This window comes from Mizuhopecten yessoensis, unplaced genomic scaffold (genome assembly GCF_002113885.1).
Source record: "Mizuhopecten yessoensis strain PY_sf001 unplaced genomic scaffold, ASM211388v2 scaffold9253, whole genome shotgun sequence".
Taxonomy (NCBI): Eukaryota; Metazoa; Mollusca; class Bivalvia; order Pectinida; family Pectinidae; genus Mizuhopecten; species Mizuhopecten yessoensis.
This window is the reverse complement of record NW_018407955.1, coordinates 439,720-465,912: the sequence shown is the minus strand read 5'-3', so window position 1 is coordinate 465,912 and position 26,193 is coordinate 439,720. Positions and strand designations below refer to the sequence as shown.

The 26,193-nt window shown below is 37.0% G+C and overlaps 1 protein-coding gene across 6 annotated transcripts; it reads left to right on the top strand.

Annotated features, from left to right (window-relative positions):
• Window positions 1–6,087: 6,087 nt before the first annotated feature.
• On the top strand, window positions 6,088–25,986 carry LOC110457612 (serine/arginine repetitive matrix protein 1-like). Of its 6 annotated transcripts, XM_021508957.1 has the most exons (15): window positions 6,088–6,197; window positions 8,709–8,798; window positions 9,388–9,513; window positions 12,387–12,557; window positions 14,814–14,932; window positions 15,217–15,366; window positions 15,627–15,803; window positions 15,971–16,264; window positions 16,399–16,471; window positions 17,843–17,993; window positions 18,570–18,669; window positions 20,020–20,136; window positions 20,913–22,584; window positions 23,684–23,803; window positions 24,563–25,986. In XM_021508957.1, exons 1-15 carry the CDS (start codon window positions 6,174–6,176, stop codon window positions 24,665–24,667), a joined length of 3,489 nt encoding a protein of 1,162 aa, XP_021364632.1. In that variant the 5' UTR covers window positions 6,088–6,173; the 3' UTR covers window positions 24,668–25,986. The 6 variants fall into 6 exon arrangements, with proteins under 6 accessions (XP_021364632.1, XP_021364633.1, XP_021364638.1 ...); XM_021508958.1 differs by lacking the exon at window positions 6,088–6,197 and having other exon boundaries at window positions 9,388–11,135; window positions 11,852–12,557; XM_021508963.1 differs by lacking the exon at window positions 6,088–6,197 and having other exon boundaries at window positions 9,388–11,963.
• Window positions 25,987–26,193: the final 207 nt, after the last annotated feature.

Below are 26,193 nucleotides of genomic sequence, written 5' to 3'. Positions count from 1 at the left end.
CAACGCCGCGAGTGATATAGTGTTGCCATGAACACCTCACAGTTGCGTTGCATCATAGACTGAGATCCTGTTATGAGAGAAACCGTGATAGGGGTTTACGCACGTGACGAGGTACCGGGTGAAATGGAAACATTTCCAATTGGCTACATCGTCAAGACGGACAATAGCGATAGTCCGGGAAGACGCTGGTTGGCTTTCTATTGTGAATCAAAGGAAAAGAAGGAATTCTTCGACAGTTATGGACATTCACCGAGTTATTTCTAATTTGAAACTAACAAGTACAACGACAGACGGTTGCAGAGCAACACATCGAGAGTGTGTGGGCAATATTATTTGTATTATCTATTGAATCGCTGTAGAGGGGTACCGATGGAATCCACCCAAAGACCTTTTGGAAATAACTTAGAAGCAAATGACAATTATGTATACGAATTCATCCAGAGATCCTTTCCTTACTGTTTTCATAACATAAATAGTCATCAAACATGTTGTACGGAATTGAAAATAGTCCGTAAAAGTATACAAGAAAAAATGTTTATATTCAGACAAAAAAAAGTTGTAGAAAAAGAAAGAAAAAACTTGTAAATAGCAAGGTATCGTGTTTGTGTTGTCATTTTACAATTAACGATGGCATGGTATACCAGAGAAAGTCTCATCAAATTTCAATCCCCATGGCCCATGCAGAATTATGATATGTGGCGCATCCAGTTCCGGAAAAACATTCCTGACCAAAACGATATTGGAGAACGTCAGTGGTATGTTAAGCGACCCACCCCCACCCCCAAAAAAACATTCTATGTTACGACACGTGGCAGCCCACATTTGACGAGTTAAGGCAAATCACGTTTCATCAAGGTTTACCAAACGAAGATCAGTTTAACGAATGGGGGATATAGAAGTTCATAAACTTTTGGTGAAAGACGACTGTATGGCAGCGGGAGTGGACAGCCCACGTCTGATGAAAATGTTTTGCTTGAAATCTCATCATCAAAACTTTACCGTCATGTTTTTAGTACAGAACGTATTCCAGAAAAGGAAAAGTCAAGCGCACATTGAGTCTAAATACGCAATATTTCGTTCTGTTTAGAAACTACATAGATCAATCGCAAGTAGAGGCATTGGGGCGACAGATATTTCCTAGACAGAGCCTTATTTCAGAGAAGCCAATCAATTGGCAACGTCAAACAGATTCGATTATTTGTTAATCAATGTCTCACCTTCCACTCCAGACGTAAATACCATCGACCTACGCTCCGAAGTTCCACCACTCCGCACCAGGATCTTACCGGGAGAAGATACGGTGTTGTATTTCCCTAAAAAACAATGAAAAGTTTAGTGGAATTCTGGTCGATAGCATCGGACAAGCAGAAGAAAGGCATCTTGTTGACCTTAACAGATCAACAACTCAAGTTTCTGATAGAAATAATTCATAACGTTGCAGTAGATAGCATTACAATTTCTGACAGGATAAAATGAATATAGCTAAACATAAAGTGGTCATACGTGGCGTATTGACGGAGGGATCAGTAGACGTCAGAGAAGACGGAGACTACTTGCAGTGAGTAAAAGATTACCCGTATTCTTCGGAAATTACTTGACATGGCTAGAGCAATGATATTGACATCAAAGACAAAATATGACGACATCATCAGACATGAAAAACCCTACGATTCATTGATCACCCCACCGGATACCGATATTACCTCTAATAAGTCGGAGGATGATGTCACCCCATCTAATGAAAGTCGGTAAGTCCATAAGTCCAGTGTGGATCAACCAATCAGGCGGATCAACCCACGTCACTCAGACGGAGCATGCGTAGCAAAGCAAAGAGTCAACGAGGTGTAAAACTTTTTGTGAAGACCACGCCTCTTCAATTTGAGAACAAAATGAAACAAACCAAGCGAAAATGGTTGCCATTCAGGATATAAAACCTTTACATTTGGACGAAAGTGAGGGAACACTTGAACGAGAAGCATGACAGTACGATATGTTGAGGATTTACTTAGTCCAATGTCCAGTGGAAACGAAAATGCCATAGAAACTGCGAGAAAGTTGAAAAGGATATTGGATGCAGTGGATTTATCTCCGACTAAAAAATTCAGACATGAAAATAGTGGTGAACAAAATAACGTGCTTAAAGACAGTAATAGTGACGTGTGTGAGAAGTCATTTCCTACATAAAACAAACTGGATAATCACATGAAGACGCATTACCAACAGTTAAGGTGTAATGTATGTGGGAAGATGTTTAACGATTCAAGTAACCTGAGGATACACGTGAATAACGTGCAAAAAAAGAGAAATCACAAATGTCACGTATGCAATAAGACGTTCAAAGGGAAATATATCATGAAAGCACATGTGAACAAGAGTCATGGGTTAACACAGACTGGTGGTAAAAGCTATTCAATCATCTCTACCTGAACCCTCAAGGACACCACCACCAATGCGAGATCAGTCGCCGCTGCCGGGGCCTTCCGTTGTTCAGTCGCCGCTGTTGGGATCATCTGTGCAAGAAGGACATACTTTTTCGGACGATGTGAGTTTGGGAGGAAATGCTAATGTCAGATATATTTTTCCGAATTTCGAGGACAATACTGACATACTCACATTTTTTACTATTTCAAAAATGGAAGTGATGGAACATGTACAAAATCTGTGTGAGAGTTTGAATGGGATTAAATGGAACTTAAACATTCGTACATCATTGGAAAAAGAAGATCGAGAATGTAATGTAGTGCAGACCACACCACATTTCTTGAGTAAAACATACATATTGATGCCAAATGAATCGGGTCTAGAACACGATATTAATGACGCTTATCAGAAAATGTTGCCTCATTGGAGGAATTCGTTCGACAAGGGTCTGCATGGGTACTCAAGAAAATCATCAAGCTAGAAATACACGTTGCAAATTACTCACCTCTGAATAGTTCCTCTTACATACCGCCTCCATCCACTTTTCATACACACCATTTGATCAATGTCCTTAATCGTGACGAAAAGTGCTTCTTATGGTCGGTTTTGGCGTCTCTCCATCCGGTCGTTGCCCTACCCGAACGCGTTTCTCATTACGAGAAGTACGAATGTGAATTAGATATGACAGGTATCAAGTATCCCGTCTCCATTTCTCAAATCGACAAATTCGAAAGACAGAACGATATAGCAGTAAACGTATTTGGGGTTGAGGATAAAACCGTTTATCCCATGTACGTGACAAAGACGAAACAGTCCCGTCATCACGTCAATCTGCTCTTTTTACAAGAAGGTGTAAAAACACATTACTGCCGCATTCCAAATTTAAACACATTTTAAGTAGAACGAAAAAAACGAAACATCAAACACATTTTTGTCAGCATTGTTTGCAATGTTTCACAAGTAACGTACTGTTAAACAAACACGTGGAACTATATTCCAATCACAAAACACAGAGAATAGAATTTCCCAGTGAAGACGATGCTCTCTTATCATTTCAGGACTTTCAGAAACAAATGAAAGTACCTTTCATCATCTATGCCGATTTCGAAACATGTGAAGATCAAATGGATTCTTGTGAGCCAAACCCAGACTATTCAAGCACGACCAAGAGTGCAAAATTCGAACCCTGTGGGTTTGGATACCAAGTGGAAGACAGATATACGAAACCACCCGTCATTTACAGGTGGGACAACGTTAGTAAAAAGTTTTTTTGTAATGTATCATAGAGGAAGAAAAACAAATCAAAGATATTTAGATCATCCAGAACCGCTCGTCATGACTCTTCAGGACGAGCAGTCTTTCATGACAAGTAGTCGATGTCACATATGCGGCAAACACTTCACGGACAGCAGTACAGTGATGCGAGATCACTGCCATTTGAGTGGTAAATTTCGCGGCGCTGCCCATACCGAGTGTAATTTGAAGTACAAATATCCTAGTCACATACCGTGTGTTTTTCACAACTTAAAACGGTTCGATGCACACATTCTAACGGAAAGCGTAGTGAAATTTAAAAAAACAGGTAGCTAAGGGTGTTGCAAAGACGACCATCAGACGCGATCTAAGGCAAGAAATGTACATGGACTGTTTATTCGAAAACAAAATTGAAATATGTAAAATGAATTCGATTAGAAGCGATAAATACCAACTGTACGTTTATGCCGTCAACAAGTTGGGTCTGTGTGCCTTCGATGACAAACGTTGGGTCTTGCCAAATCGGCGTGATACGCTTGCGTTTGGTCATTACATAATTTCTGCAATGAGTTGGCATTAAAAAATGAAACAGAAGTGAAGTTTTACAAGTATTTATTCAAATGTGTTATCATACAGAAGTCGTCATGAATGATAAATGATTGAAAAAATATGTTCATATGTATACAGATTACATGGTAATTGTATATTGTTGAATTTCAAATTGAAAAAAAAATAGAGTTTAAAAGTCAAAGTTAAAGCGACTTCATACGTACATGTTGATATATTGTCAAAACTAAATTCAAGTTTAAAATTATTTTAAGTTGTAAAACTGAATTTAAAGTGGAAGCATGAATTGTACCTCTATCCCCCAAGAGTGACCAGCTATTTGTTTGTTGCCCTTGGCTTCTGACATACTGACCACCCTTAGGTGTAGTCAGTTGCATAGTGGCTGGATTAGAGGTCTTCTTTGGAGGCGAGGCAGCCATGCTCTCTTCTGATTTTTTAAGAGCCTCTGTCTCCAGTGTTACCACTAAGTCTCTAAACTGGACCTGCAGCTCCTTAAATTGATGCTGCATGTCCATCACTGCGTCCTCTTGTCTATTAAGCCTATCTGCCTGTGATGAGGTTGATAGGCATGGTGATTGCACCTCTACGGGAGCGGTGACCATTATGCCCGTGATAACCCCATCACATAGCCATTTCTGCCACCTTTCCATGCCTATCCTCGAAAGAGACACCAGTTTTTGTAGAGTGAGGTCGCCCTCATCTCTCATCTCCAAGACTTTCTGTGCCGTCGCAGGGCCTAAACCCTCCAACGTGCACCAAGGTCATCCTGTGTAGCTGACCGTAAATTGATAGCAGCCATTCTCAACTATGAGACACCGATCAAGATACGGAAAAGTTTCTAAGTTATAATAAAGAAACAAGTCAAAACACTTAACTAAACATTTACAAAATTATGCACAAGGACAGTATACTAACGTTGCTACAAGTAGACACGTGTATATGTCCCGTACAAAATTCAAACGACTACAAATTAACAGTTTACAAAACGATTTCGAATTCCTAAAATACTTAATTCCTAATCTAATGTAATATATAACTAGCTGTATAAAGCTAACAGTACATATAATAAATATCCTACAATATTATTTTACTAACAGTTCTAACCTAACGAAAACTCAAGTCTCGCCTGTCATATGTATTCCGCCAATATGGGAGGCCCTCAATACAGGCGAATGGAGCTCCGTACAAAGTACAAAGTAACAAGTAAACTAAATTAAATTAAATATAAATATCAGAACGGCAGCGAACCGCCGACTCTGAATTATCCCTAATAAATAATTAAATAAATAACAATAAACCACGGAATATCTGTTATCTAAGTCCGTGAATAAACTAATAGAACTGTCCCAAATTCTCTCACTCGTAATTCGCGCACTGGTCAATTAGGCTAGCACACGTGGCGAGCCAGAGGGAACTTTGACACCAAATGTCGTGAATTTGGTGTGTGGCTACACACCGTCACAACATGTTGTTGGGAACTGCTCTCAGGTTCCAAACTATAAGACTATGCGGAGGAAAATCACCCACGTGTCATCAGTTTGATTTCAGGATGTTAAGAGACCGCGCCGAGATTAACGGTCTAAGGGAAATAACTCTCCCCTAAATTCACCACACTGTCTAGCTGTTACTTATTATTTTAATGTAAAATAAATCAACTGCTTGCAACATTATCCCTCGGGTCTATAACAACCTTTATGATTTCACATTAGCCTTTACCAACGTTTTCGGAGCTAGTGGTATAAAATTAAGTCTTTAATTTGCGAGAGATTACAGAGCGATACAGGCCCATATGCCTCTTCTTCATTTGGAGTTGCCACGTGTTTTCTGTACATCCGGTATATTGCATTGTGGGACACGCCGAATCTTGTCGCCATATTATTCCCGATTCCTGGCGTACAAGCGAATTGCACAGCGTAAACGCACCTGCAAATATGACAGACGCAGGGTTCTTCAAGGTAGTGTGTTATAGCCAGAAATAGGCAATTGAAGTATTTTGTTAAAAAGAGAACCAGTCGCTTGAAATGTACGACACAAAATATTGAAATATACTTCGCAAAATTTCAGTTTCGATTCCATGTGCAATACTGTATCGGATATTCAGTGTAATTTGTATCAATCAGAAGACATGCTTTTTCGAACGAATATCCCCTGATATAAACTATATTAGCACTTTTGATTCTAATTTGTCAATTAAAAACATGTTGTGTCGGCGCTGACGTTGCAGTCGCATAGTCGGATCAGAAACAAGACAAAAAAAACCGCACGTCTCACGATTGATATATACAAAATTCAAAACGAGCTTGTAGCAATTGATCCTAGTAACAAGTTACAACCAACTCGACTATCTAGAAATGATGACATGTTTCTCCACTCCATCGTTCAATTCTGCCCTACAAAATTTCCCAAAACCTTTAAAAAGAAATGTTTGTTTTTAATCATCTGAAAAATCCAGAAAAAAACATTACTCTGTTATTATATGCACTATAGTATATGCGCACTCACCAGTGTCATAATATTTGGTACGTCGAATGAGGACACTTAATTCGAGCATTTCTCATCAGTCGGCACAATCAATCAGATAATAAAATCGGCTGGCCTCTTATGCTACACGAGTAGGTCATTTAAACCGATTATCGATCTTGAATATTTGACCGATTCCCAGCACTAGTAGCACAGAGGTCAAGCAATTGCGACAGCCCCTTCCTGCAAGACCATCTGCCCTGGTAGCGTTCATTTTGGCTGTTAAATTAATATACACGGTAAAATGCTCATTGACAGTACACACATAAGGCATGTATACACATAAATAAAAGCACAACCATAGCGTGGATGGAAGTGGTTAGGCCAATCCCTACCAGCAAGCCCTCATGTTTTGATAAACGCATTGCACATTCATTTATAGCACTATCTACTATGCACTTATTTGCTAAAGCACATACATAGCATGGATGGCCAGCGGTTTGACCAATTCCTACCAGCAATTCCTCCTGCTTTAATAAACACATTGCACATACATAGCAGGGATGAAGAGATGTATGGCCAATCCCTACCAGCAAGCCCTCCTGCTTTGATAAACATATAACACAACTATCTACCATGCACTTTGCACATACATGTAGTCATATATATAACGTTATAGCACTAGATTAATAAAAAAAAATTCGAAGAAAGTACACAACACGCATAAACCAGACTATATTTTGTTAGAAAATTTACAAGATGAACTTTTACAGGAAACACCATTCCAATCTTCCAAACACTTTTTGAAACTGATGAGATCTACTGCGTGTCTTGCATTTTCAGGTAGATTTTGCGCAAGTTTTGCTGATAGGTATGAACAGCTGTTTCGGTCGTACCTTTCTGTTCTTACCGATGGTAATTTCAGCATATTTCCGTATCTAAAAGAGAAGTTATCATCATAAACATGAATTGGATCTGTCGGATAATTCTAAAAGTTTCTATTGCTTTTTTTCGTAATCTGTCTATGTAACATTTATATTGGGCAAAAATTGGAAATTTGACAAAACGAAGGCATTGTGAAATTGCTTTTCTCCCTTTGAAAGTGAGGTGGTGACCTATTCGTTTTAGAACATTTATCATTGTGATGCCTTTGAACAAATATTGGAAATATGTTTTGAAAAATCTATCAAATAATCAATTTCCACCCCAAAAAGTTTGACTGATTCTTCACATTTTATGTCAGTTTCTCCTATAGAGAAGATTGGTTTCTGGTTAGAAGTTTTTTTCCCTAACGAAAGCACTTGAAACTTATCTGGGTTAGCTTGCATCTGGTTGTCATCAAACCATTTTCTAATTTTAGACTTTCTCTTTCAAGAGTTTGTTATGAAACTTGATAACATTAGTGAATATATGAAAGATTGTTATCGTCTGCATAATTAAGAAGGGTAGTGTCATTTATGGAGTAAAATATATCATTGCTAAAAATGTGAAATAGTAGGGGACCTAGGATATATCCCCGAGGTATTCCCTTTGTAAGCGTACGTGTGATGTACATGTCTCACGATATCACTGAAAGTCTCCTGATTTCGAGCTTCAAAACAGCCATCACTTGTTTTGACATGAGAGTCTCTCAATATTTTTCTGCGTGTGGCGTAAGCCATTTTCGACCGGTTGGTTTTTCCCTGACTAACCTAAACAAAGAGGATGGCATTTACTCCGTTTGCTTCAAATGCATAAACCGAAAAAGAGGGGACACCGTTTACATACGAAGAATGTCATAAAATCAAGAACAATGTAGTTGTGTGGAAGTATTTATTGTTTTCGAAACATTGTGAATGTAACGTTAGCTTAAGCTAGAAACTTAATTAAATTAAGCATTAGAGTTAATCATACTTGCCTGCCTTATTACTTTTTGGAAAAATGGCCTGAAAAACTAATTCATGAAATTTGACCCAAAAAATGAAATTTTCAAGATTAACTTAATTTTGTTATTTTATGTGTTTTAGGGTACTAGTGCCGATCAGGATAACAGATTCTCAGACAAAAAGAAGAAGCTGATGAAATCTATGAAGTTTTCAGATGAATTGGAAAAGAAGGTATGTTATGATTATAAATTTGCTGCATAAAATGAACGGTGGTAAATATTTAAATAGATGTTATAAAGTCACTTTATATAGTTGATATAACATCAAAATAGTGTTGTGATGTTGGTGTCCTTACATCTAAACAATATTTTGGTTGACAAAGATACAGGCAGAACTACTTTTACATAGAAAATTCAAGGCCCTCTACTAGTACTGTACCTTGATAGTAGTTCTTGTCTAGGGCCTTGAGAATAGACTATTTCTTCTGTTTTGAGTTTTGTAAGTGCCCAATATGACTTGAACGAACTAACAATAGACCACAAATATAGGCCCTTATATAATTAACAGTTTTAAACAGGAGAACTCACTCAGGCTCTTACTGGTAACTGTAGACCATCTACACCCTTAACAGTGTAGAACTCACCTGGTCTCTAAACTGTAGACCTAATCTAGGCCTCGTACTGTGTATCTAATCTCAACATTAAACAGTAGACAGAGCTACCCAAGGTGCTTAACTGTAGTTGAAGCGTAGATCCATAAACCTATTATTTGGGGGGATACAGTTAAATTGTTCAGAAATATAACGCAAGGTATTTTGTAGGTGGACATGTCCAAAGTGAATGTTGACATCATCAAGCCCTGGATAGCACAGAAAGTCACAGACTCGCTCGGTGGATACGAGGATGATGTCATTGTGGAATTTGTTTACAACCAGTTGGAAGAAAGGGTAATGAATAGTCGTCGATATTTTGTAATATTAAACAGAATGTCTTGCCTTCAATTTGGTAACATATGTATATATATGTTTGTAACAATGTGAAAACATTGAAAAATAATTGTAACCTTGCTTGTTTGAAATATTGTTTTTGTTTTGTGGGATGGCCTTGTAGCAAACTACATACCAATAATTTAGGTTCACTTGATCTTGGAAGTGTTATGGTTCCAATAACAACTTTGAATTGTGATATAAGTTTTACTTCTGTTTATTAGTTTCTTCTTTTCACTTTTTGAGGGTTCATTTGTGAGTGGTTTTTAATGTTACCTTAAGTGCAGTATTTACAGATAAATATAATCCGTCATTTGCTATTGTAATGTGTTGATTCTTTCTGAATTGTATATCACTAGAACCAGAATTGACTTGTTGACATTCAGGGTCAAGTTGTTCAATAACTGATATGTTTGCTTTAAAAAGTGTTCTAATTTCAAAATAGTTAAAAATGTATGTCGATTCAAAATATTGGACAGAAGATTTGTCAGAAACAAAGGTACCAAACAACTCGTTCAAGAAATTTTAAGAAAAAGGAAATTGTAAAATTGCAGCTAATGATTTGCAAGAAAAGTTTTGAACAACCAGGTCTTGGAAGTAATTAATGATATGAATGTACATGTATGCAAGGGAACTTTGGAGTATTGCACATATGGGGTGGGGAAATTAACATTTGATGTGAATAGGGAGTGATACGTATACAGGGTACGTTCTTGGGTGTGGGGGCAGAATCGACATCAAAAGTATGTATGTTGCAGGTCCTTTGTGAAATTTGTATTTTATTGATGCACATGTTCAGATTTTATATGATCAATTTGCTTGCTTGAAGGTTGTTAAAATATTCTACTTGTCATTTTTAAAATTATAATTATTTGTTATGCTATCCTTTACCTATAAGGCAGTATATACACATGTATTTGTTCAGTTATTTTTTACCAGTACTATTGGTTCAAATTTCACAGTTTTCCATCAAATTAATGTTTAAAAAAATGATCATGGTATCAGTATGGTATTATTTATGATTTGTATTTTAAGAAACGAGTGAAAGCATTTAAGCCAGGTATAAACATATTTATTGCTTTCTATTTTTAAGTCATTTGAGGGTGTTTGCTTGCTACATTTGGAAAAGGTATAGATCTAGAGTTAACCAATATCTGATGTGTCAGTTAAAAGTCATACATAAAATGTAGGAGTGATATCTATCATTTCAATAAGTCAGATATATTGTAGCATATTTTTTCTTTAGAATTGTTTGATTGTTTTTGTTTTTGTTTTTTGTTGTTATTTTAATATACCTGTCACATACAAGTCTGAGTTGTTTGATAAAAAGTTGTGTACATTTTGAAATGAAGTATGTGCCATTTTCTTGTGTCCAGTAACTTATACGATCTGTTTCCTCTCACAATCAGAGATATCATTAAAAAATCGCCTCCCCTGATTGAAATCAGTCAAAGAACGGCTTCGTAGCAGGGTACACTCTACGGGTAATAAGCTAAAATCTTAAATGTCTCGGAACCAAAGGATCCAAGAACAGGCCCATGAACGCACTCACAAATGAGTGATTGCTCATAAGAGGTGTTTTGGTTAGTATTCCTTTCGTAAAGTTAAGTATATGCAACTACAGAAAATACTATGCTGTCCTTTTCTTGGTCTTGCTGGAATTTAGAATTTTGGGAGGATAGAACAAGATGTACTGTAGTTTATTTGACAAATTGCATGCTCTCTTTGTAAAGACTAAATATAGCTTTTCTGAAAAAGTAATGACAAAATAATGAAACTGCATATTTTGTGCAAGATGATTCGTCAGTTACTGATGGGCTTCTTAGTGTATCACACAAATTTTTCTGTCAGATAGTGTGTTATTTTAGATGCACTTAAATGTAGAATAAAGTTGTAATTTTAAACATTTAAAGCGGTTTGCAGTACTTGAAATGTTGATTTTTTTTTAATGATATTAAATAAATATACCTTCTTTTCTGGAATTTTGAACATGTAACAACTCCACCAAAACGCTTTCTTGTTTTGTTGTACTTGTTTTGATATTTCAGTTTAGATGGCATATACATTAATTTAGATGACACCCAAGTGTTGCTGTATTTAACAAGCACACTCAAATTGAGACTTGGTCTAAAAATGATTCATATACCCTATTTGGAATGAAAGCATGTCCAAGTTTAAGTTGATTATTTAGGGAGTGTAAACAATGATAGTAATGAGTAAGGTCTAAATGTGGTTACATGCTGTCACTATTTGGAGAATATAATCGTGATATCTGATGGTTACATTTCTAATTTTACAGCTTTTGTTCATATTGGGAACTTTTCATCGATTCACGGAGGATTCACCTTCATTGCAGGCAGAGATCTTGCTCCATCGGAAAGGAATAAAGTTCTAACTGAAAGCCTCAAACAGTGTGTTTAATGCACTAAGTGTATTCTATCGGTCAATTCCATGGATTTTTACCGGGACTGTTCATACTTTACAGTCACACTTTCACCTTGAAATACTGGGATTGTTGCCAATTTGTCAAATGTCTTTCTCTTACAATCTGGTTTTGTTACTGGCACAAGATGATGCAGACACATGTGTGCATAGATATCAAGTTAGTTACTTTACAGCTGATAAATTAGTGACTTCATCTGAAAAACATGCAGTTGTCTTTATTAATTTCAAAATTTTGTGAAATTGTTGCATTTCAGTCTCTATTCTATTTAATCTCTTAGAAATAACTTTAAAATAATAACAATAAAATGAAAATGTTTCATTGCAATAATATCAACTCGTTTGAAGCAAATTTGTCTGAACGCCTGGACTTCCCTGTTTGTACACTGCAGTATCCGGATCCAAAAGAAATGCAGATCAACCTGACTGGCTTCCTCAACCCAAAGAATTCCCGTACCTTCATGCATGAATTGTGGGAGCTTCTATGCAGTGCTCAGGAGAACATTGGGGGGATTCCAGAGAAGTTCATAGCTCAGAAAAAGGAGGAAATTAAAAAAAGACAAGTAAGTACATTGGAAGTGAATGTCTGGGTTTTTTCTGCATTCCCTGTAATAAGCTGTGTCATTTGAGAATGACCTGAGAATTTCTGTGTAAATGAACTGCGTCTTATGTCATAAATGAAGTTTATAATCTCTGTTTTCATTTTGCCAATCACATTTGCTGACAAAAATGATTTTAAAATTATCTTTCTGGTGCTTAAATCCGATTTTCCCTAGGCACTGTATTAAGTTCTTAAATTAAACAGGACTAAAATTCAGCTTGAAATACCTATTTTTCCTTCCTACCCACCTTTTTTTTCTGGTCAGTCGCAGGAAACAAGACTATATATTTTTTGGGCCTGTAACCTAAAGATGGCCCAGTATGAATCGGACACCTTTGAGGTTTCCGAAGGGGTAAACTGTCGTATTATACTTTGCTATTTACTGATTCAGATATTTTTTGTCTGACCAACGACTACCGTTAATATTTGCATATAGTGCACACTTTTTTAAGGAAAAATGAAGTGTTAAGAAAGGGGTGTACACGATACTCAAGAACAGTCCAAAACCAGTCCTTGGTCGCGACCATTTCTTGTAAAATTTTCGAGTATTTTTTACGGAAATGTTTTGAAATATGCTCGCAGCAATAAAACTGCTAACCTTTGTTGAATAATCCCCGATTGCATTGCCAATTTAACAATTACAAAAAGTTGCAAGTTTAAGTCATATTATATGATAGGATAAATAAACTAGAGTAAAGTAGGTCCAACTTTTCAGGACGCTACATTGTGAATTGATAAATCCAACGTATCAGGAAACATAACGAAAAATTGCATCGCGTTTATCACTCTGTGGTTAAAATGTCGTTCTTGGGTAAAATCATGCTGAACTCTTCAATCTTGACAGTAGGAATGTGTCAAAACGACATGGGTAAGGTGATGAAGTTAGCAAGTTTGTGTACCGCAAAGAGTCAAAGAATTGCTGAAATCACAATTGTTTGGTTTCTTCGATATCAGCAGAATGTGTACGCTTAAAGGCAGTCACACAAACAGGTTTCAGAATGCATGTACAAAATCTGATGCAAAAACTGCGACGCGTCATATATTGGAGAGACTGGAAGGCGATTTTGGGTCCGTCTTGGTGAACACTGGAAAGACACAGAAACACAAGAAGGTAGGAAATTCACCAGATCTGAAAGAAAACAGTCGGAGTCCCAGATAAATAAATCGGCAATCACAGATCATGCCACACAGAAAAACCATATGATTGACTGGGATAACTCCAAAGTTTTAGACAGAGAGAGCAATCTGTTCAAGCGGCAGATAAAGGAAGCCATCTGGATACGCAGCAGTGGACCAGTTCTAAATTGAGACGAGGGGGCTCAAAGACTCGCGCACATCTATGACCAAGTGTAAACAAAGCGTAGCTGAATTGAGTCATTTCGGTACATATATAACAACTATTGTACCTACGTTTCCAGCTTAGTCGACATCAATTTTATGGACAACTCGTACACATTTTACACCTTTGTGTGCATACGCTTCATGGGTCATTTGTCTGATGAAGGTGACAAGTGTACATATCGTGCTAGTCATCGAAACGTCACATAGAAAATGTTATTGGTTATGTAAAAAGAACTTCTCATAATCCATACTTACCAACCTGAAGAAAATGTTTAGAAACAATTGTTTGGTGTTCTTCATGTCTCGCGAATTCGGCTGTTGGCGGTCCTCGTCGGACCTGTTTGAGTGACTGCCTTTAAGCATACACATTCTGCCGATATTGAAGACCGATTCAGTCGGATTTGCAGACGATCAGAAAACTACTTGGAAAGTGTATTTCATAAGCAAAAGATTTATCCGTATATAAGATTGAATCTTTTCTGAAACTTATTGAACACTGTGAAAACAACATCGTTATATTCAAATTACCTGTTTGCCCAAGCCAGGTGACCGTGTCAGCGCGCAGATCTCCCCGTACTCAAGGTGTCGGTCAACGCTAACGTTATATTTGCGACATGCTTTCTTATTAATTCTATGTGTTGGCATTGCTACCTGAACAGCATGTATGTATTTACACCTGGTTATTGTTTACCATTTTGATTGACATGTGGAAATATATCCGTTGTAGCTTGGTCAATGATTTATCAGAAAATGATCATACAGAATGATGCGGTGACTTTCATGTCATTCTGACATATTTCTAGTTTATTTATATATGTTGTAACATCTATAGGTATACAATATACTGGTTCTTTATGTGAATATTTTTTTATCTAAGGCTGAAAAAGAACGTATTCAGGCCAGTCTAAAGAAGAGTGAAGAACAAATCAAGGAAGCACTGATGAAGGAAAGAAAGGAGCAAGATAACAAGGAAAAAGACAGGTCACCATCACGCAGGTAAGTTTTCAGTAAATCGGACACAGAAAATGCACAATTCAGAATTAAATCGAAGAACTTGCAGACAAATGTTATACTGAATATTGTTAGATATGGCAGCACACAGTCCTACTCATCAAAGTAAATGTGAACAAGGTATTGTGGAAGATACCTCTGATATAATTAATAATCAATATTAATGAGCGTGTTTCACTTTTCATCGTAAAATTGTTACTTTTGTGCGGGATTCTGTTACACAGGTTAGTTTGATTTTGGGTGCTAAAATTTCACAATATATTTCATAGGAAATCAAGAAGCACCTCACCTAAACCAAGTAAAAGTAGCACTGATAAGAATGACTCTACAAACAAAGAATCGGTATCGGAGATAAAGGGAGGAAATGATGCAGCACCATCAGAGATCAAAGCAGTACAGGAAAATGGAGAGAAGAAAGAGTAAGTACTTACGTGAATTGGTTGTCAGCATGTGTCTGAAAAACATCTTTGATAGATTTTTTTTTGATTTTTTTATTATTATGTCTTATCTACCATTATGTTTTTTCAAGGTGAGTTACATCTTGTCTGAAAGTGCAGAATTTTCTGTTAAAGTAAAGTTTTGCTCTTTAGCGGAGGACAGTTTATCAATATTACAGAATCTGATGTCAGAAAACAGTATGTTATACATGAAACATGATTGTCGGACACTTTTTTTACAGTGATGACGACAAGGGGAAAGAAAAAGATGCTGTAAATCATAAAGATGGTGACAAAGAGGTGATTAAAGATGAATCTAAGGAGGCAGAAAAGAAAAGGAAATCCCGAAGTGCCAGTCCAAGCCGCAAGAAAAGGTCAAGATCTGGTGATCGTCATAGGCGAAGAAAATCAAGGTCAAGGTGGGGGAAATCATATATTATTCACTATTTTAAAATAAATTGTTCGTGAAAATAAAGTTTCAATGAAATATCATGACAAAACAGAGATTGTCTTTGATAAGTTTTAAATGTTCCGTAATAGGAAAGACATCATTTTTAAATTCCTTGATAATTTCCAATATTTAAAGGTCAAACAGACGGTCCCCAGGGAGAAAAAGATCCAGATCTCGATCTAGGCATAGATCACCTCGACGTTCAAGGCCATCTCCGAGGCGCAGATCATCCCCCTATCACAGAAGGGGTTCATCTCCAAGGCGCCGACGGTCACTATCACCAAGACGCCGTAGGAGACCATCACCACGAAGATCACCTTCACCCAGACGTCGATCTCCTCGCCGACGCCCTCCATCCCCAAGGAGAGACAGGTCCCCAATTCGGCGAAGGCGCTCACCTAGTCCAGACCGCAAAAAACGTGCCCAAAGGTAAACCATACCAAGAGATGCGTTTCAGAAACCTTTCTCTTAAAGCATGTATTCAATAAGTTCCTGTCGAGTAAATTTGTATACAATTACATAACACTATCTTACCTCATCTTTTTAAAATTTCACTTTTACAGTAACAGCTCTGGTTCCTCCAGTGATTCAGATGATTCGTCGCCTCGTAAACCATCTGGGAGACGATCTTCTTCTGTAAGTATTCACATTTCTTTTCCTGCATTTATCCCTGATAATATATAGCAAAGAAGACTATCACTATTTCTCCGGAAGTACTGCAGAATTTTCTTATTTCATAAGTTTGATCCTCTTGGTCCTTAGGGCTATTCCAGTTAAAATTTCACCCACTAGGGGACTTCCCTTTTTTCAAAGGGGTACCACCAACAGAAGCGATTTCTTTCAGATTGCCAGATGGAATAGAAGTGTTTTATTCCCTTAAAACACCACTCATAGAAGCAATATTTTTAAGTCAATGAAACAACTACCCACAGAAGTGATTTTTTAATCGATGAAGCAACCACCCACAGCAGTTATTTTTTTTATAATCAGATTGTCATTATATGGGTGGTACCACGACTGATATCGCCGTCATTTGGCGACAAACAACTCCAAACTCCAATGGATGAATTTGATTTAGGCCTATGTATTTGAATAGTGTGTGAAAAAGGTATCTTGAAGACATGTAACGTCAAAATATGACACAGATTGGTTTTTATAAATTTTCAGTAATTGTTACCTGGAACAGAAGTGATTTTTTTCATTTTATGACATGGTATATGAGTGATTTTCTGTTGACACCTACCTGGAATGGAAGTTTTTTTCATGAAAGTCTGCTAGTGGGTGACATTTTTAACTGGAATAGCCCTTAGTTGTAAATTTTTCGATTTCGAAACTGATCATAAGAATTCCAAGAAGATAGTATTTTACTAATTTGACTGTTAAAATTAGTTACCTCTATTTCTCAAAGCACTGAAGTGATTTGCCTTGAATTCCTTCTCATAGCAACGAAGCCTCCTTATTGTTCTTAGTTGTTCATGTTTCATTTTTATCGGATTGAAAAAAAGATAAGTACTATGCAGACATCTTTAATTTTATCATTGAAGTAAGCTACAGAACAGATATTTCTGATATTTCATAAGTAGGTTCTTCCTGATCCCTATTTTGTTGGTGCATTTTTAGCTCCAGGCTTCTTGACCAGAATATATAGATGGCTGCCAAAAGTCTCTTCCCTTTTTTTTACAAATCACTATTCTAGTAAATAGGTCAGACAACAACCTCACTTTGAAAGGACAAAAGTGAAATTTTGATATCCAAAATTATATAATATATTTGCTCTTGACTTCTTGACTAGAAGATGAAAGATAAAACTAATGTGGGTACCTGGAACTAACAAATAATTTAAAGTGGTCCCAAAGATTTCTCTTGGGTCTCTTGTTAAAATTTCTTGTGTTCAATTGAAAACAAATTTACTGTTTGGTTATAGCTTTCACACCATCTGATTCATCCATAGTGTTTAAGCTTATCATCTTTTTATTGATGTGATGTTTATGTTTATGCACTTGACAGGCAGACAAAGATGACAGCAGTGCTGACAATGCTGATTCTCCTGGCAAGCAAGGAGTACAAAAACGAAGAAATTATCGCACACATGGCCCAGATGCTAATTCTGATTCTTCCTCATCATCAGATGATTCGTCTTCAGAGGATGAAGCACCAGGTGACTACATAAATCTTGCCGTGAAAATACACTGTTATATACCCAATGAATCTTTATATAGTAAAGTGATACACAGATGGTTTTTATGCCATACACTGTTAAATTCCATACTTTTTGACTGGAACTGATCAGTTATCTACCAATCAAATTGCCAAATTTAAACAAAAATGAGATCCCAAAAGTAATTGTTCAGACCTCAGTGCTTTTTCTGTTGCAAGTTTTACAGAAGCCTCTTGAACATTAATATTGGTTAATGACTAGTAATGCTTTTCAGGAAATATGTTATGCATATAAAGAACAATCCGAGATGTCAGATAACCACATGTGTTGTACTGTTTTTATTGCATAGCTACATTGCACATGGTTGTTACTCATTTGGATATATTTTATTAAGGTTGAAGTCCTTGTGAAATATATCAATATGCTCTCATGCAATGTAAGATGTCCAATGGACATGTGTGGGAATTTTGCATTTCCTCCGTAAACACATTATTGTACCTTGGTTCTTGTTAGGCAAAAAAAGTAAATTTTTATACTTGTGACTTACATGTATAAATTTCTTTCCACTTTGTCAAGCTGTGAGAGGTCAACAACGTAAACGTTCACCACCTTATGGTCGTCCAATGCGCAGGTCAATGTCCAGAGAAAGGAGGCGCCCTTCGCCCTATTCCAGGAGGTAATATATACAGTGGAACCCACTTATTGTGATATTCTATTTGCCAGAGAAAAATAGCATAATAACCGATATATCATAATATTAAACCGATCAAGCTGTTTTCAATCGTTTTTATGTTGTCTGAACCAGAAGTGAGATAATCAGACATAGATTGATATGGAAACATAGAAAAATACAAAGTAATAATTGAAATAATTTGTTCATTGTTATTTATATCAGCGTGTTGGAAAAATTTGAGAAGATTTTGTTTTGTCGTCGAAATGATCAGTTTGTATAAATTCTACTTTCACTTTCAAATAACTAGAGCATATTCCGAAGAACTATATTTATACTACATCCTACACTTGTAGCTAACGATATCGTAATGTTACAGTCAAAAGAATGAAAGAAGTGATATAAATAGTCATGATTTACCTATTTTGCAACGAAGAAGTTGAGTTACATTTTGTCCCATAAGCGTAAAACATTTTGCAGCGTTATGTCAATTACAATCACGTGACAATCACATGCCTCACAAGTCGTGTGGTGAGATCAACATGCAAAGAAACAATTAAAAAAATACAAAATTGTCAAGGCGGTATGTCCCGATTTTGACATTTTATCAACAGAGACATGGGGAGATCAACTTCTAATGCAATAGAGAAGCTATTGCTTAAATTATTCAAAACACATGTCTTCTTTCTGAAGTAATATTTTTTTTGAAATCGGCATGATTTTCACACATGACGTGTTAATGTAGACCGTGAATATTTGTGAAAGGCATGCTCGTTTTCTTATGGGAATTTGTGTTAGAAAATGTTGGTGGGCCTAATTATTTCAGTTTTAGATAGCAATTAACTGCACCACATATTTTGTTAAGACTAAAATGTATGACCAGCAAGCGATGGTCGATCTATCATTTTCCGCTGACTGAGGTGAAGCGAGGTGTGAAAAATTTACCTGGAGTGGACAGGTGATCACCTTGGGTGATGTACAGTCATCCGGACCTATTGTTCAATTGTCCAGGTGTTTCACACGAACAACTTACCTGAGTTTTTACCTTATACAATCCATTCACTGCAGAAAAAAATATAATAAGCGGGGTTCCAACTTTGACCATATCATAATAAACGATTGGTTTTTGCTTAGTTAAAGAAGGAAAAAATTGGTACATGGGAAAAACTATAATGAAATCATGGATGCAGTTTTAAGAATAGGAGTATTTCTACAATTTTCAATAATTGGTGTTATTGCAGAAAGAAAATGAAAAAATTGACAGAAATATTTCTTCGGTATTATTTATGACTCTTCTATGAATATGTTTATATTCTCTTGAGCCAGGAAACGTAATCGTACATTATTTTGTTATAGGTTCTCTCCCCCTAGACGACAAAGTCCAGGTCCTTGGTACGGCAACAGGAGATCTCCACCTCGGTTTTCCCCACCCTGGCGACAGTATCGCAGGTCTCCCTCACCACCTCCTCTAAGGTATCTTATTTCTCTCTCCTTTTCAACCAGTGAGCATGCAAAGAAATAATTCTTGTTCTTCAAAGTCTTGATATAAGTAGAAAAACAATATATTATTATTATTCCTAAGATTAGCTTCATCGTTGCAAGTGATTTATCATTACTGATAGACATATTTATAGTGAAGATAATATTTTGATGTTGTATTTCATTGACAAGGTTAAGCAGTAATTTTTCATTGGAAAATGTGATTTGAGAAGGGTAGAACTCAACTAGTTCATTATTATTTGAAACAAGACATTAATTGCTGTATAGACTGTCTCTTGTGACTTAAAAATATAGATGACTGGTGTATGTGCTTTCAAGAATATTTGGAGTAGGTTGTCGTTCAGAAAAAGTAGTATGTAATTTACAGTGACATTCCAAGACTTTCCAGGTAAAGTGTATAGCTTATGAACCTGACACAAATGTCAAAAGTACTTGATGAGAAATTGCTGGCTGCCTACCTGTATTGACAGCAACGAACTGGATGTATTATGTATTTATTCAGAAACTGATGCAGATACAGTTATTATGAAAATGGTAAAATGCTATTGATTTTTTTGAATTTAAATATTTTGACTAGGGATTTTAAAGCTAAGGGTCACTGATTTGTTAGAATTCAATCCTGTTCAAAGTCTTGACATAGACAAGGGTCTTGCATGTTCTAATATGAATAATAGGGCTTGGGAAAGTACTGATTTACCCAGATGAGCATAGATATTTATAATAAATCCGAAACATTTTTAAAATTTCAGGATGGACAGGCGCAGAATGGGCCACTCTCTCTCTAGATCACCACCTCCCTACCAGGGTAGGAGGATGAGGTCACCACCAGGCAGATTCGGTGGTGAGATGAACAGACGAAGATCTCCGCCTCCTGACCGTCGTCGCCAGTTCTCTCCATCACCTCCACCTCAGCGTCGACGAAGGATGTCCCCTGACTCTCCTCCACGCCAGAGGAGGATGCACCCAGAAGATTCCCCACCACCCAGAAGGAGAGGGAATATATCCAATTCCCCAGAGCCAACCAGATGGCATTTGGACAGGGAAGAATCTTCATCTTCACCTCCTCAGCTAAAGAAGGAACGCTCCCCACCAGCTGCAAGAAGGAAGAGATCCCCAGATTCACCCCCAAGAAAGAGAAAAGTCATCCCGAAAAAAGAAAGAGTCTCTGATTCAGAGTCTCCACCACCATTATCGAGAGAACAACAGTCTGAGTCTGAATCATCATCTTGGTCACCAGAGCCTCAACCACAGAGGCAGAAAGCCTCTACATCACCACAACGTATGGCACGTAGGAAGCCATCACCATCCCCCCAGCAGCGGAAGATCAGAGAGCAAGGTTCACCACAGCAAAAGAGACGTAAACATGAATCACCTCCACCCAAAATGAGGAAGAAAGATTCATCAGATGATTCCTCTTCCTCATCAGAGGAAGGAGAGGAGTCTTCAGTCTCTCCTCCACCACCTCGTCAAACAAAGCGATCTAGGAAGTCTTCATCACCTGGTCCTCAGAAGTCACCAGTTCCAAAAAGAAGGCAAAGATCTCCTTCCCCTGAAGTGCAACAAAGACGTAGACGCTCACCACAGTCAAAGCAACGTTCTTCTCCTCCCCGTAGTCTAAAAAAGCGTCAACAGATGTCACCCAGTCCTTCACCATCACCTCCACCAAAGCGCCGTGACTCTCGTGTAAGAGACTCTCCTGAAAGAACCAGGCATCAAAGACAGCAGTCTCCTAGTCTGAGAAGAAAACAATCAGGATCTCCTACTCGGCAAAGGAGAAAGCAATCTGGATCTCCTCCCCCACAAAGAAGGAGACAATCTGGATCTCCTCCCCCACAAAGGAAAAAACCATCTGTATCTCCAGTTCCGCAAAGAAGGAGAGAATCTGGCTCTCCACCTAGACAGAAGAGAAGACAACCATCTGATTCTCCTTCGCAAAAAAGGAGACAAAAGTCTGGATCCCCCTCCCCTCCAAGGCAAGGGGAGTTGGAATCAGCTCCCTTACAGAGGAGAAGACAATCAGGATCTCCTCCCCAAAGAAGAAGAAAACAATCGGACTCTCCTCCTGCTCAACGAGGAAGACCATCTCTCTCTCCTCCCTATCAAAGAGGTAAACAAATCCGCTCTCCTGCTCGACGACAATGGGAATCGCCCTCCCCAGATGGTCCACGCCAAAGAAGGGGTAGGCCAAGTCCTGAACCAGCACACAGAGGTAGAGGAGATGAGAGAAGGCCAAGTCATGGGAGGGACTGCAGAGATGAGGACGTTCAAAGGACCATCACTATCAACCAATTCAAGAGAGAGCGTGATGGAGAAGCTTCTCCAGGATCACACCAGGGCAGGGACGACAGTTTTATGGATGGTGAGGACAGTCTCAAGAGGAAGGTCAAGGACAAGAGCCCACCATCAGGGAGTGACTTTGAGGTAGTTATTCACATAAATAAAGCAGTTACTTAATATCCAATAACAATATTTTGTCAACACATGTCTTTGTAACACCTCCATTTAAGAAGTAATTTAAAGGTCATGTAATAATTCATTGTTGATAAAAAAAGCTACCAAAAATGACAAAAATTCTACTTGATCAAAACATGTTAGGGATTTGATAATGTGATCTTTGTTGTTTCTGATAATATTTGATTGAATACAAAATATGCATTTTGTTGGTAGATAAATGTCTAGTTCTAAGTTGTATGTAGGAAAAATGTACCAAAACAACCCCTTATTCTATACCGTTGCTTGCATCTGACAAGGAAATAAAAGTGACTTTGGATGCAGTGTAAAGGAAGGACCAAGTGTTATATATGTTACAATGTGAAAGATGTCAGTTTTATAAAATAGATAGAATTCAATATCTCAATTAATACAAAAATGTAATAATAAACATTAGTCATAAAAGAATCAAACTTTCCCCAGATCATGCAGCTAGTACTTAAGATTAGGACAAAGAGGTTTAACCCAAAAGGGAATGTTTTAGACAATTTTTACTAAACTTCTCAAGATCTAGAAAAAGCTGTACTTAGCTATTTATTTTGTGAAAACTTGTAGCAGCAAGAAATAGTTACCTCATATCAAGTCCCTCTGACTTTAAATAGGGCCGCACCAATGAGCCAAAGTTCACATAGGTTTAACATAAATGGAGAGAAATTTGTTGACTGCAAGTATTTTAAATGCAGGAGAAATAATTTTACCAGAGGCCTCTACTGTTTCTGCATTGTGTTGGTTTCAAACCAGACATATAGTTGGGTACAAAAGGGAATAATTTTTGACAATTGTATAAGGCAACTGCTGCAAAAAAAAGTTAATATAAATAAATAAAATAACCTCATATCATGACCCTTCGACTCAAAGTGTGACCTGCCAAACATGAAATGCTTCTTCTTTAAAAACTAGTCAAATTTTAACTAAAACTGGCTCGAAGGGTCCTTGTGACATTGTTATGTGTTAATTAAAAGTATCCCTGTCTCTCAAATGTTCATACCTGTTAATAGCCCTAAGAATATTATACTTTTGAATATTCTAGGGGTCAGACGATGCTGCAGGCAAGAAAAAGAAGAAGAAGGAAAAGAAAAAGCACAAAAAACACAAGAAGCATAAAAAACACAAGCACAAGAAAAACAAGGACGGTGAAATTGAAGATGAGGTAAGATTATTACAGGCAACAAATACACAAAATTTTATTAGATAATTTACACCATATTAGTTATACCCTCTGCTTCAACCAAAGCCAGGGGTCTATAATATTTGCTATGTCTGTCTTTCTTTCAATGTTAACTTGTTTCTGGAGCATATTTATGCAAGAACGAAAATAGTTATTTCTGGAGTATATCTCAGCTGCTGTTTCATGAATTGGCGTCATATGAAATTTAGATACTGTAGAACACACAAGATTTTTGTCCACTGTCACAATGGGTCAATATTGGAAATTAAAGATATAGTATGCCAGACTTGATTTTCATACTGTAGTGTAAAGACCACTTTATAGTAAACTTTATTTTAAAACAATAACAAAACGATGATCATCTTCTATGAATCTTATTGGCTTGGATGGAATGTCAGATGGAAACTTGAGTACCCATATGGTTAGGCATGTGGTACAGTGGATAACACCTTTACCCTCACCAAGTTGGCAACATTTTCACTCCCCAAGTGGATGTGGAAAGGTAATGGATCACCTGCCCAACCACTTGGGGGTTTTTCCGGGTCCTTTGGGTTTCCTCACACATCAAGACTTCCTGGGCGCTTCAATATGGGTCAGCAAGAGTGATTAATGCAAGTTGAGTTGAATGTTCATATTTACTGTGAACATAAGGAATAAGAGAATGCTGCTTTAAAATTATTTTTCATTGGCCAATATGTGCCCACTAATATTTGTAGTGAACATAATATTTGATGTTGACAGGGATCGGACAGTGAGGATGACACTGCTGAGCTAGAGGAGAGAAAGCTGAGGGAGAGAGCTCTACAGTCTATGCAGAAGGCCAAGGCATCTGAATTCTCCAACTGATCATCACTCCTATACATGTGGGAAGATGTTGAAAATCTAGTGCAATTGCTATAGACTTCAATAAGTTTTTTAATGGACTTTTTCCTTGGACTGGATTTCATTTTTCATTTGAACAAATCAATAATGTAACCAATGATCATAACATTTCAAGATCAACGAATAACAACCATGGGATGAAACAATATTAAGTGTAATTTAACTTTATTCATTGTAAAAATACTGTGTATCATATTGCCAATATGCTTTTTATTTGAAATATTATATGTCATGCATCCTTTGCCGACACATATAAATGTGTTAAAACCTTCAGTGCTCTGGTGTACAGCTTTTAGCGTTATAATATAGCCAGATATTTGTAAATTACTATGTGTGCTGGTGGCTCATGATTAAAAAATGTTCATCTAATTTCATCAAAAACTGCACAATTGAAGCATGCATCAAATGCAAATGTTAATTTGAAATTGGATACAAATTCATCTGTAAATGTGATGTAAACTATTTTATCTTTAACAAGAAGAGCTCTTTTCTCATAGAGTGTGTGGAATTATTGGATGTTGAATGTGTATATAGTGCTTTGTCATTTGATATCTTATTATTGTTAGTGATAATTTTGATGCCATACTTGATTATCCCCCAGCTTTTTAATCGATACGGGGGATATTAATTTGGGTTTGTCCGTCTGTCTGTCTGTCTGTCTATCACGCTTCGTTTCCGTGCAATAATTACAACAAATGTTAACCAATTTTCTTCCAACTTGGTCACATGGTTAAATGCCTTAAGGACTCGGCCAAGTTTGACAACCTCTTTAATCGGACTCCATTTGGCAGAGAAATGGCCCCTTGATTAACGAAAAACGTCATTATTTACAGTTTCTGCTTTATAACTCTAGCAAATATTAGCCAAATTCCTTCCAACTTGATAACAATGTTTGTGTTCCTCGGTCTTTTCACCCATCTTGGCCACTCTTGGTTTTCGTGTGACAAATGCTGTAGATATTGTTCAGATGTTTCAACCAAAGTCTGATGCACATTCGACTCCTGCTAAGTTTGCCAACTGATGTGATTTGTGCATATTTACGCATAATCAATGAGGTATAGGGTGTGTTTTTTTCTTCAAGTTTCAAGCTATACATTATGTCTCAACAGCACGATACTCACATGTTTAAACCTAACCTCAATAATGTTAACCTACAATATGTCCTGCAAGTGGGGGATATAAATTGCACGAATTTACTTGTTTGGTTTATATTAGATGAATACCTTTGATAACATACAGAAGCAAACTGATGAAAAAATAAAATAATAAAAAAATGGTGTGAATTTCATGTTTCTGTTTTAATGTTTAAAAAATGTGTTGCTTTTCACCGTCTAATGAAGCGTATTTCTGACAGTGCTATATTGCAATCATTTTACCCATTTTAGTTATTTGACTGGTTAAAATTAAATGCCTGTGAGCTTATGGTATGGTACAGCATCCATCGTCTGTTGGAGTCAATTTTTACTTTTAAAGAACTTTAATACTGGAAA

What these genes read in the sequence shown, in the direction of transcription:
- LOC110457612 (XM_021508957.1), top strand. Translation starts at nt 6,174, where the DNA reads ATGACAGACGCAGGGTTCTTCAAG. An exon ending in CAGATGAATTGGAAAAGAAG is followed by an intron (nt 8,799 to 9,387) that starts GTATGTTATGAT and finishes GGTATTTTGTAG; the next exon opens with GTGGACATGTCCAAAGTGAA. An exon ending in AGGAAATTAAAAAAAGACAA is followed by an intron (nt 12,558 to 14,813) that starts GTAAGTACATTG and finishes TTTTTATCTAAG; the next exon opens with GCTGAAAAAGAACGTATTCA.